At 41.5% G+C, this 12,569-nt stretch overlaps 1 protein-coding gene across 2 annotated transcripts in view; it reads right to left on the bottom strand.

Moving 5' to 3' along the window:
* The window catches only part of LOC308143077 (uncharacterized protein), a 28,143-nt gene extending 16,105 nt beyond the window's left edge, over window positions 1-12,038 (bottom strand). The window contains exons 1-7 of one of the 2 annotated variants that reach the window (XM_080513756.1): window positions 9,656-9,805; window positions 9,426-9,497; window positions 7,805-9,135; window positions 3,843-7,293; window positions 3,411-3,590; window positions 2,390-2,431; window positions 1,447-1,565 (exon numbers count right to left, since the gene is read on the bottom strand). In XM_080513756.1, the coding sequence (XP_080369882.1) occupies window positions 1,447-1,565; window positions 2,390-2,431; window positions 3,411-3,590; window positions 3,843-7,293; window positions 7,805-9,135; window positions 9,426-9,473 (5,171 nt within the window). In that variant the 5' untranslated portion in view covers window positions 9,474-9,497; window positions 9,656-9,805. Of the gene's footprint in view, window positions 1-1,446; window positions 1,566-2,389; window positions 2,432-3,410; window positions 3,591-3,842; window positions 7,294-7,804; window positions 9,136-9,425; window positions 9,498-9,655; window positions 9,806-11,856 lie in introns of those variants that run through there. The other variant, XM_080513757.1, reaches the window with a different exon arrangement.
* Between the last annotated feature and the right edge of the window lie 531 nt (window positions 12,039-12,569).

Raw genomic sequence — 12,569 nt, 5'->3', positions numbered from 1 at the left:
ACAACAAATTGAATCAGAACTAAAAACTTTACGTATATAGTATATTTTCACAATTTCACCAGTCTCGACTCAAGCTTTGCATTCACACAAACACACATACAGACATGAAATCCCGCCACAAACAGACATGCAACAACCAACTTTACCAACTGATCCACAGTTGCCTCTTATTTATTCCAAAAGCAACTCAGAAATTTAAAGTATATGAGCAAAAGTAATCAGTCAGATTTTCAGATGAACAGCATTTGTTTTATTGTTTTAATTTAGATTGAAAGGTGATTGAAGTTGGGGACACATTTCAGAAGTCCTCGCGGTGTGACACAACAGCTTCAGGTACTCTTACTTAATTACTTATATCAAGATTCAAGGTGCCCACTGTGTTCTTACTCTTCAAAGGGATCCTGAATGTTCTCTCTCCCAAGATAATTGAGTGATTTATGATCCCACCTCTTTAGTTATAAAAGCCAATGTTTGAGTAATGGGAAGCTGAAGTAAAGAGTTGAGGGGTAAGATTTAAAAGTCTGTGTTGTGAATGAGAAAATGAGAGAGAGCTGTGTGTTTCATTTCAATTTCTTTGAGGAGAAAAGTGGAAAGAAAGACTGTTACAATAGTCCAACCTGCTGGAATTGAGTGTGAATGAGCTCCTGTAGGTTCAAAACCCGAGACGTTTCGTTTTTAAGAGCATTTGTTCAAGACAATAATCTAATGTGGCTGCTGAAGGTCAGATCTGAATAAATTAAGACACCAAAATGTTTTTACTACTCTGAAATTGAGCGGAGATATACCTTCGACTATAATCTTCTTGTTAGAATCGGTACTATTATCTATCTTGATTCTTTTCTTATTCAGTGATTTAATAATTTTTTCATATTTGCTGCAAATGTTCTTCAACACAATAATATTTGGGAACCTCTTTTCTTCAGCTAAAATGTGATTTTTTTATTTTTTTTTGACCATGGGTGCATTTGGTGGTGTTTTTCGAAGAACACAGCACAGTTTACTTAATGCTTGTGCTCAAGAAGAAGAGGAAAACAAACCTGGTCATAAACACATGGGTGACATGAAGCACATTGGTGCCAGTTTCACACTATTCTCGTGATTCACAAGTGACGGTGCCATGATAAGTCAGACCGTAGAGTTGAGGGAAGGTGCAGTAGTGGATGAGGAGGACTACATGTAAGCAATGGTAGAGTTCTGACGAAAGACGGACGAGGTCTGTTTTTATGTATGCAAATGAAATTGTTGTTGCTCATAAATGCTTTCTTGGAAATGTACATTAATGTGTGCATTCATAACGAATGGGACTCTCAGCTCTAACCTTATTAAATTAAACCTCTGAGGAGTCTTAAAAGGTAACACAAGCATCCAAAAATCCCTTGAAACTAATTAGAACACTTTGCAATGCAATGTCTGCCCATTGTATACATTTTGAATACAGCTACTTACCACCCTCGAACAACCTTCACAGATATGAGAGGTGAGAGCAGCAGAGTCGTAGCATCTGCTAGATCCCTGTGAATCTCGTACGCCTGGCCACTGAACTGAGCTTTTTCAAACAACACCATCTGTACGGAGACAAAAGGGCAGGGTCACGAAAATCAAGCCATTAACCACGAAGCGGAAAAATGGCAGAATGCATTACTCGTTAAATGTATCACGTTAAACCAAGATACACCGTGAGCCGAGAACAGGCTAATAGCATGACACTTCGCTTTGCCTCCCTTTTATGCAACAGTAAGAGCACACTGGCATTTATTTCCACCTGAAAAGCACAGACCTCCACATAATATTTTGAACTGCTTGTATGTTCAATTAATGTACTGTGCCACTTAAACACAAAAACTTACATTTCCAGCTTTTAATGTAACAAGAAATTGAAACGTGTGAATAATAAAGTAATGCTCAATTGATAAAACCACTGAGATGTGCTTTTTTTTTGCTAAAAAAAAACACTTTGAAAAGGACTGAAAAACTCTAATCTTTCCATCTGTTCATTGTTTTTGTTTTATTTATGCCAGTCGTGACAGCAAATTCGAAGCACAGTGAAAGCAGGAGGTAAACTGACTTCATAAAAACTGATGTGTGGGCAGGAGACTGAAAACAATGAGCTCTGGGGGGGATATGTGTCTTTCCTACAACAACTATTAATGACATTTTATTATAATGAGGAACTGCAAGTTTTGCTCTGTGTTGGCAGCACTGAATTGCATGATTGTAATTGCACCCAGCTGAAGATTTGCACGAGACTGCTTCTTTTCACTACTTTGTTTACCCTCAAGAACACCATATGAAAAGCAGATGTTTTCAGAGAACAGTGAGCTGTCTGTCCACATTCCCTCACTCCATCGTGTTTCTATTCCGTGTGGCCAAAATTACGTGTCTACTGTACCTTTCCGGGACGTTTGTGAAATCCTCGTTTGATTGTTGGTACCTGGAATGCACAAAGGCCCGATTAAGATTGAGACAAACACAGAAAAAAACAGTGGAACAACCTGATCTGCGTTCATGCCACAAGTGTCTGTTGTTAACTGTTTTGTTTTATTTATTTTATTTACTGGGAGACACAATGCTCTGATTTCATATAAAACACAACTCTGAATGCCAGCTTTGTTAAAAGTATGATTTGTTATTTTGGCAGCTTCGAACTTAAGTGACTAAGAACATTTCATAAATCCATTATCTTCATTTATGCAAAAAAGCTAAAACTCCACACTCTGGCACAACTAATGATCATTTTTCTTAGTTTTCTGAGATTCAGAAACACTTTGGTATTTCAGCTGGAAACTACCACGAAAACATTCTAAAGCCTGGTATTTTGGAGAGTGTGATGTTCTCAGTTTACTATTTTCTAAAATGATTATAGGGTACAAACCAAACAGAAAAAGATGGATTTTGCAACTGAGGATTCGGCAATGTGCACAAGCAAACAATAATACTTGTGTGGCTTTCACCACCTTTAACCACAACTCAAAAAACATCATACAAGTCCCAGTGGCACTAATGTCTCAAGTACATTTCTTAGAGCTAAATGATATGGTTACTTTTCTAAAGAAGTCCTCATGAATACATAGAGAATGTCTAAATGACTGGAGACATGAAACATGAGGCATCGCTGTAACATAACAGAGAGTATTAAGTAACAGTCAGGTCAAAAATACAGTTTCTGAGACATTTCTATACCAGAAGGAGGCAACAAAATTGCACTTTCCATAAAAAGCATATGTGGTCGAGCTCTTAGGGAAAATAGGAACAAAAATAGCCTTGAGTTGATGTGTCAGAGCATAGGCAGGCGCGGTTTTCCAGAAAGTATAAGCTCAACTCAAGTGCTTTTAAGTAGCACACAGCCTATGTGATACTAAACTACAATGCATCTTTTCATGATATTGTTGTGCTCTCTATGGAAAACTCACATTATTTCTAAGTATCCCTTGTGGCTGAGCTGGAGGCTGCTGAAGCTCGGGGACTGCAGAGTGCATGGTTGGCGGAATCCCAGGAAAACATGGAGCAGCTTTGTCAGGAAGTGCAGGACCTGTTTTCACAGTCACGTCTGCTCCAACTCGAGAGGCTGGAGTTGTCATTTTTCCAGTCAACTGAAACCAATAAAGTCTCAGAATTAAAATAGATTCTGCATGGATTTACAGTGGTAAATGTGACATAATAACAATATGACAAATACAGCTTATTTTCTCCTATTGAAACACTTATTTTCCGGTGTCTGGTCAGTTTTGCCTATTTGTAACTTCCCTGTGGTTCCAAGACGTATAGTGGCTAATGAATTTCTCCATTATGACAACAACTATGACATTCACATCATTTTTTTATGCGTAGACGTCAAAACTGACCTCCGGTCTGACTTGATCCTGTCCTCGTACACTCTGCACTGGTTTCGCTGGATCTTGTGGGAGGTACTTCTGTAAATAGTCAGGCAGCTTCAGATCATTAAAGGAAGGAAGTGGAGCGCCTGAGTCAGTGACCACAGCCTCAGCAGACTGGGATTCCTCTTCACTCTGTGTGAGTTTGAATGGAGCTGTGGCAGTCGGGCTTGGAGGGGGTGCTTGTGAGAATGGTGGCGGGCTGACCTGAGGGGATTCACTGGGGGACACGTTCCCAGAGCCGGTGCCCTCTGCAAGTGCTTGAACGCCATTCTTCTTCCCTCTAAAGCTGGAGGAGGTGAGACTGCTAAGGACGCAGCTTCCCTCCAAGCGAGACTTCACTTTCATGTGATCATCTGTCTCGTCCTTGACAGCCTCTTCATTGTTGGCAGTTGTCTTTTCCTTGAGACGAGAGTGAGTGTCCATGGTGCCAAGTAGCATGGACCGGTCTGCAATACTGGCCCTGGCAGGCTTAATCGAAGATTTTGTCTCTGGGGCTTGGAGCTTAGATAAAAGACTCTGGCTTGTATCTAAGGTGTACTGAGCCTTCTTCCTTAAGCCAATTGTAAACTCCTCAGGATCGAACACCTTCTCAAAACGGTCCTCTCTGATAGCCGGCATTGCAAAGGGGGGCTGAGCTGGTCGGAGGGGGTTGTGTTTGCGTGGGGGAAGGGAAAACGGGGCACAAAGATTCTTGATTCTCGCAATGAAATCATCATCGTCTAGGTCAGGGGTGTCCAAAAGATTGCTCTCACTTCCTGAAGAGGTTAGTTTCGGCTCTTGGACTTTTAGTTTCTTTTTGGGGAAGTCGACATCCAACCAACTGGAGGGAGCATCCTGCCATTTGGAAGAATCGTCTTTGGCCAGGCTGCGTGGCAAATGGAGCTTCTTCATGGATGAACGCTGAGTTGAGTCTGGGCTTGGCTTCTTTGCCTCGGGGGATGTGGGAGCTTGTGGAGACTGACTCGGTTTGTTAATGATTGGTTCCTCTTTCACTATTGGAACTTGTAAATTTGTAGAAATATCCCCATTAGCTATAGATGGAAGTTTATTTCCTGTCAGGGCCGCTTCCTCCTCAGCTGACTTCTTGGTGCTATCAGCTGGGTTTTGTGTATCTTTGAGGAGGGTAGCACTACTTTTGCTCACTTTATATTTTGACTCTCTGGGTTGTGCCTGGATGGGAGTCAGTTTTTCAAAATTTCTGAGGTATTTGACGTCTGAGGGCGCTGATTTGACAGTTGTACTTTTTCCATCATCCTCCTTTACTCCTTCTGTGCTTACAGATTCAGAGAAAGAAATAGCAGAACCTTCCTTAACAGAATATTCAGATTTTTCCTTATTCGATGCTCTACTCTGTCCAGGTTTCAGTACCGGAGTGTTATTAGTAACTGTTACAGTCACTTTCTCAACTGCTGTAGCTGTTTTGGTAATGACTTTTATGCTGGGGAGCTCAGCATCATTAGATCCATGTGCACATGAGTCATCAAGTGAATTCTGTGCTTTTTCCACAGATACAGATTTAGGCTGTGGTATTGCTCCAATCACTGGCAGCTCTGTTTTTGTTCCAGGCCTCTCTGCAGACTCTTTCTGCAGCTCAGAGGCCAGATTTGTAGCCTTCCAAGGCTCTTTATCATTCTTGCTGCCACCCATAGCCTCATTACTCTCCACGACACCAGAAACAGAAGCTTTTTCTGTATGTGTATCGACCACCCAACCAATGTCTTCTGATTTAACAAGGAGCTTTGATGATTCCTGAGTCTTTACTGGAGTGTGAGAGGCCAGTTCTGGTTGGTGTGCTTCTGGTTTTGTTATATCTTTACCTGACTGCATGTCCTTGTTTTTTTCAGCTTTTTTTCTTTCATCATCTCTCAAAAAGCTCCCGACTTTCCCTGAGATACAGAGTCCACTCTGTAAAACCCTGCCCTTTGAGGTATTTTCATCTGACAACAGGAAGTTCTGTGTTTTTTCTTTTTCCGTCTCGGCAATCTGATTTGTTTGTGCAATTTCCAGCTTTTCTGATCCTTCCACACATTTATTCTCAGCCTGATTTTCTGTGTCTTTGTTTTGTGGTTGCTGTGTTTGCTCTGTTTCTTCTTTACTTGGCTTCCTTCCTTTTCCTTGGCTATTTGATTCGAGTTGAATTGCCGATTTTTTATCCAATTTGAGACTTTCGATGTGAGAGTCCTGCTTCACTGCAGGAGATTTCTCAATAGATAGTTTGTCCAGTGGGGAGGAGGCTGAAGTTTCTCTGTTATCCTCACAGGCATTATTTTCCTCCTGTGTGAATGCAAGGCTGTGTCTTTCTGCTTTTTCCTCCTTTTGGGGTAAAATAACGGTACCCTTGTCAATAGGCTTCTTTGTTTCACTGCTACAAGCAGCAGTATCGGGTTCATCTCTATTGACAGATGGTTGAGGTAATCCCTCCTGTCTGTCTGCTGGCTTGTCAATATTCTTCTGGTGAAATGGAGTATCCACCTTTTTCTTCGGTTTGTCTGGCACCTCAGATTCTCTTTTAAATGTTTTGTGTTCAGTATCAGTCGGTGGCTGTTTGTCTGATGCGTTCTCCTGGGCTCCATGAGATGGTAATAAGTCTTTCTCTGTGGGTTGCTTGGAGGCAGAGACAGTTTCCTCTGTAATATCCACCTGCTCCGACTTTGTGGCAGTGACCTCCAGCTTACTTGTCAAGCAGTCTGGTTTGTTTTGATTATTTGGACTGATAGGACTGGTCGGTTCTTTGCTCTTCCGTCTTTTTGAGCGGGAGCCTGTTCTGCTGGGGACTTTAAGGTGTGGGCGAGGCTCAACGGAATCACCCGACTGTTCAGCTGCAATATTTGTTTGATCGCTTTCTGAGGCTAATGTTTCCTTTCCTTTCAATTCTGTTACTTGTGGCTTAGAAGTGCAAATATCTACCCTCCCAGTGGTGCCTTCTTGTCCTCCTGCTTTTACTGTGTTATTTGACAATGCTTTTGTCTTTGTCTGCTGGTTAGTATCCAGTTTACCCTGAACCTCCAGTTTGTTCGTCTTCAACACAGCATCTTTCGCAGATGAAGTTGGTTGCTGAGAGATTTCTGTCAGGGCTGGAATCTGAGGCAGTTTTACTTTGGCCTCTGACACAGATTGCTCAGTAAATTTCTTTGCTCGCTCCTTGATTGTCATTGGCTTCTCCCTTGCAGGCGATGCAGAACCAGATATGGCCACGCCATAACGTTCGGCCGATCTTGACCTCTGTTCTGAGAAAACTAATTCTGCTTTCAATCTTTCAGTTGCTATCCGGTTTGGCGAGACATCAGCGCTCCTTGGGGCTCGGAAGGTCTGATTTTTGTTGCCCACCACTTGCTGCTGCTCAAAGGCGTTGATTCTATCTGCAATCCGCCCAACAGCAGGTTTTGGGTCATCAATGGCTGTCTTTGGGCCCTGTACGCTGTGCAGACAAAGAGGCAAATATTTGAAAACATTTTAAATTAATTGTGATCCATTTATATAAAGCAATACTGCGTAAAAAAAAAAACATTATCATTCGTGCACAAATATTAATTTGATGAGTAGCTAATCTATTATATATAATATATGATATATAGACCAGTGACAACACTAATCTACTCTTTATTGAGATCTAAACTGTCTTTTACAAGACCAGTTCTGAAGCAGAGCACTGAACTTTGTGTTATGACTCAACACTACCATTGTTGAACGCTGGATACACCTGTTTCTTCCACCCACACCAGTCAAGATACATTCTGCTTTGACAACAATGTCATCTTGAACAAAAGCAACAGGTGGGGGGTAAAATGAGATACATTCATTAAATGAAACATTCAACCCTAATCCTTATACAAATATTATTTTAGTGACTTAAGTCTGGCATTAACCCTGCACTTTAGCTAAACGTGATGAATCATTGCAAAAATCTTCCCTCGTTAAGTATAACTTACCTTCTATCAACTTCTGTTTTGTGCGTATCCTGGGTGTTTCCACCTGAAGCTTGTTTTGGAGTGAAAGGCACATATTTTGGAAAAATCTTCACTTCACTCCGAGAAACTTTCATACTCCTGCGTTTGGACTCCGGCGTCTCGGTCTTCCTTTCCACTTTGTAAAACCTGTCCTCGTCCATTTCTGCCAAAGTATCGACTGCACATGCCTGAGAGGCAGCAGTTTCTGAGCTTGATTCCTGGAAGTTGTCCAACTCTTTGACCGTGTCAGGGCAGGAAGTCTGACTTCTCCCTCCCCCAGGTGAGGCCTGAGAGGTGGAACTGAGCTTGGAGGAGGAGTCAGCTGACTCCACGCACACGTGAGCGTCTGAACTTTTGCCCTGGGAACTGGCCAGGGTAGGGGTACTCTCTGTGACAGGTGGGGGATTTGGAAGCATTTTCTCCTGGGGAGTGTTTCCTCCATCCTCTTGAGAGTTCTTCTTGGATCTCCTTCTGGCTGCATTTTTACGTCCCATACTGTTGGTATCTGTTTGATCTTTGTCAGAGTCACTCTCGAACTGGGACTCTTTGTTTGACTTCAGTGACGCTCCCTCTGGAGCACCGTGAAAACAATGTGAATCAACAGCGGACCTCACATTTGTTCTATTCTCCTCTAAACTAAGACTCGATGATGATTTTAAGCTGGGGAGGACGTGTAGGCTTTTTGTGACTGTGGTACGGAAAACTTCTTGCTCAGTCTTTGCGTCTTGTCCACAGTGAATCACGCTGGTCTCCTCCAGGTACACATGGAGCTTTTTTCCTGTCTGAGCCTGCGTTCGTCTCTGGGTCTGAGACTGGGTGTGAGCCCGGTCAGAGTCCCACACCACTCCCTGTTTACAAGATGTAGAGAGATGTGTCAGATGAGTGGCATTTTCCTCAGGAATCCCACTCGTTGAAGCAACACACCGTTTCTCCTCCCTCTCGTTGCTCTGCCTATTTCTCTGCTCCCTGCAAACCACAAGCTCCTCCTTTTTTGGACCTCCTGCTTCTGCCTCAGTGCTGCTCACAACAGAGCCATCTCTGTGGGCAGACTGCGTGGCGTCCTCGTCTTCACAGGGGAAAAGGTCTCTGGAGCGAGGCTTTCGTTTGGGATTCTCGTCGTCCCACTGTTGTCCTCCTGTGTGGGTTTTTACATACTCCTCACTCTCCTCTTTCCCCTCTGACTTAATAGTGTGATCACCAGTCGGGAAAGCATTTTCAGAAAGAGTCTTTGGACCGTTTCCCCTCCATGGGGAGAACCAACTGCCAATTCGACCCAAAACTCCAGTGCTTGGCTGTTCTTCTGGACTCTCAGACTAGATCAAAGCAGAGAAATAACCCACATAAACATCTGTTTTCACATGTGTTTGCGATTAAACATGCATATTTCACGAGGATATGCACAAAATGTACATAAATTGACGGTGGTTGCAATTTGTAATGCCAAAACAATAAACTGCCTATGAACAAAGGGAGGGAGTGCAGGCTTGGCATCCAAAGAAAATATCAGTAAGGATTATTTGTCCATAGGCATTTTTTTTAGTATGGCCATTCATCTATCAGCATAGCAAGCACATGCAGAGGTGCTTATAACCTGTAAGCTTACCGTAGAATATACCATATCATTCAGACTCTTTATGTAGGAGGTGAACATGATTTTGGTTTAGAACAAAAACTCCTACAGAGCATAAAACAAAAACAAAATCATTCCACCAGGATTACAATATAAGCAAAGTGAAGAAAATTGTCATGATAAAGCATCAATGAAAAAGATACTCCTAATGGGTGCACACATAACTCTAACTTACTACAGCGGCAGTAATTAGTTCAACTCACCCTTAAATACACTCAGAAGGCAACTTTTCTTCCCTCATCAACATGTAAACAGTCCTTATTTGTGCAGTTTGAAATCTTCTCTAAGATTCAGGGTTTAACTGATGAGCATGCTGAGTTTAGTCCTCCTTGCCTCCGGTAAAGCATCCACAACTGTCGGAGCGCCTCAGACGATCAGAGATAGTAGTTATAAAGAAGTTGAGCCGCTGCAGCGCAGCGCGCAAACCAGCGGCGGAGTGATGCCTTCAAGGACCGCTCGTAAACTTCCCACCTTCACATCACCACGAGGCTGGATACTGAAATTCCCACGTCTGCCGTGCCACCACAGAACCGTTCTTGTGGCGGCAACCAACTTTTATTTGGCATCACGTTTTAACTGCCAACGACTCACTATCAACAGTTCAAAACTTTGACTCAAAGTCAATACACTCAAGGTTTGTCAACAAGAAACACCATGCTTTGTTAGAGTAGAATAATATAGAATAGAATAGAAAACAATATATATTACATATAAACTGTCCTTTTGTTCAACTGGGAATATATTGTTGTTGTTTTTACTGTAAGTACTCCGATAGGGAGAGGTAGTTTTTAATTTCTTTTGTCTTTCAGAAACAAGTTGTAACCGACATTAAGCATTTGTGAAGTATGACTGAAACTGTACAAAGAACATATTCTATTATGAATTTGTCATCACAAAGCTTTTCATGCAAACGTTTGACAAATCACTTGATTACTTATAGTATTTATTTTGTGTGAATGATAGATAAGCTAATGTGGCGCATGTGTGAATTTCTCCAGACCGTGCTTATAGGAAAACTACACTTCAATTTCATTTTCATACTCTGCACCTCAGTACATGTTTTGTAATATCACTGAAAAACTGAATGTGGAAAAAGTATTTAAAAAACCCCCAAAACAACCCAAATACTGATGGTCTGTCTTTAATTTGCTGATGTCTTTAGTTACCTTACACTGAGGTTTATATTGAAGCAACACATCCAACACTGCAGCAAAATCATAGAGAACAAGATCGACTGTAAATATTCTGTTAAAGTAAAATATGCATTTATTATTTTTTTTATTAATTCACCACAAATAACAATGGAATAGTAATGTGCAAAGAGCTTGGAACATTAGCCAAGATTAAAAATACCATAGGGAAATGTGGACACATCACAGTGATTAACAAAATGCAACCTAACTGTAAAAATATATAAACCTCAGGATAAGCAGGAGGAGATTTGCTCTGCTATATTTCATTATAAGGGTAACAGATCTGAAGTCTATTATTCAAAGTCAAAAATTTTATGCTGAAAGTTGAGAAAATTAGAAAAAGTTAAAACTGATCAGCGGTAATTTAAACAGGTTGGGCCATGACAGCTTAACATTTCATACAAAGACTTTAGTTTAATTCAGTGACAGCTGCCCCTTTTTATACAAAGTCACACCGACATGAGGTACTGCTCGAAGACGAAAGTTCCGACTTTTCTCCAAACAGCTGAAGGCAGCAGGAGGCAGTGCCTATGCAGTGCCCGAACAAAGTTTTCCAGGGGAAATGACGCACCGGCTCTGCGGCTTTCTCAGCCTGTTCAATTCACTTTTTTTTGGGGTTGTCTAAATCCGCGTGCTCTTGTGTCATTTGGTGAGCTGCTCAACTCAGTTTTTCCATGTTGTTTAGAAAGAGAACCTAACTCTTAAACTGCGCAAAACTGTCATTACTTCCGTAAAATAAATGAACCAAAGAGTTGTAGCGTGTGTCACTGTTTTCTAATGAAGACGCTCTTTTGTCACTGTACACACACAACCCACCCTACCTGTAAGGCATGGGAGTGGCGCTGGTAATCATAGTTTAACTAAATAATACGCAACATGTTTGCTTTTGAGGGAGGTTTAACAATTTATTTATTAAACTTTATTTATTAAACCACAATAATCAATCCTGGCCCATGCTGTTTTTGAACACCACTCGTCGTGTTTAAGATTATAAACGACATTAAAAATGTCAACTCTACTTATATTTCTTATATTGGTATGCACAACTTTCTGACTTTAAGTTGTTGTTTTTGTTTTATAAAACTGAACATTATAGAATTCCTGCTGGATCTCAATACTGCTCCACTCACTGAATACCTGAAATAAGCTATGTAACCTGGCTTAATTTGCTTGAACAAAGACGTCAGCGTATACAAAGAGCGACATCTTACCATGATTATAGTGTTTCTCTTCCCTGTGTTATGGGAGTGCAGCGGTCAAAAGGCAGAATATGCATGGAGCCATTGAATCCGCCGCTGCGTCTCTGGAGAGATGTCCTTCAGGACAGGGCAGGACAGACTGCACCGCACTGCAAAATGTACATTTGCTGCTGTCAAAAATCAGACGAATAACAAAGGTCCAAACTTGCGTTGCGCCATTTAGATGTCATTGTGAATGTTGGAAGGCGAGGAGTTATTTTCATTCTCAGTGAGGAGGGTAGAGACAGGCTGCAGGTGGAATCTGCCCCGGCCAGGTATTACACCCTGAGGCTCCCTCTCATGGCTGTCAGCTCTGGCAGCAATGTTGTGCAACGAAGCCATTACAGGTATAGGCTGTTGCTTTAAGCTCATGCACCGCAAACTACAATGGCCTATTTGCATGTGAAATTGCCTTTTTATTTGTTTGAAATCCATTGAAGTATTTAGACTTTAATGAAATAGATAAATACACAATAGCTGAATGAGAAACCTGTTGTTGTTGTTGTTGTTGTTGTTTTTTAAGGTTTTTATAAAAGGAACCTTTTGCACACTATTATGAGTGCATGCTTCATTCACAATGCAAGCACATACAGTACATTCCTCCTTGGTGTTTGTCTCCTCCTCAATGTTTTATTCACGAGGTACAGAAGTTGAAACCTCTCTCATTGTCTACCCTATCAAACATT

Source organism: Blennius ocellaris (genome assembly GCF_963422515.1).
Source record: "Blennius ocellaris genome assembly, chromosome: 18".
Lineage (NCBI taxonomy): Eukaryota > Metazoa > Chordata > Actinopteri > Blenniiformes > Blenniidae > Blennius > Blennius ocellaris.
The sequence above is the reverse complement of the archived record's forward strand: the minus strand, read 5'-3'. Positions and strand labels throughout refer to the sequence as shown.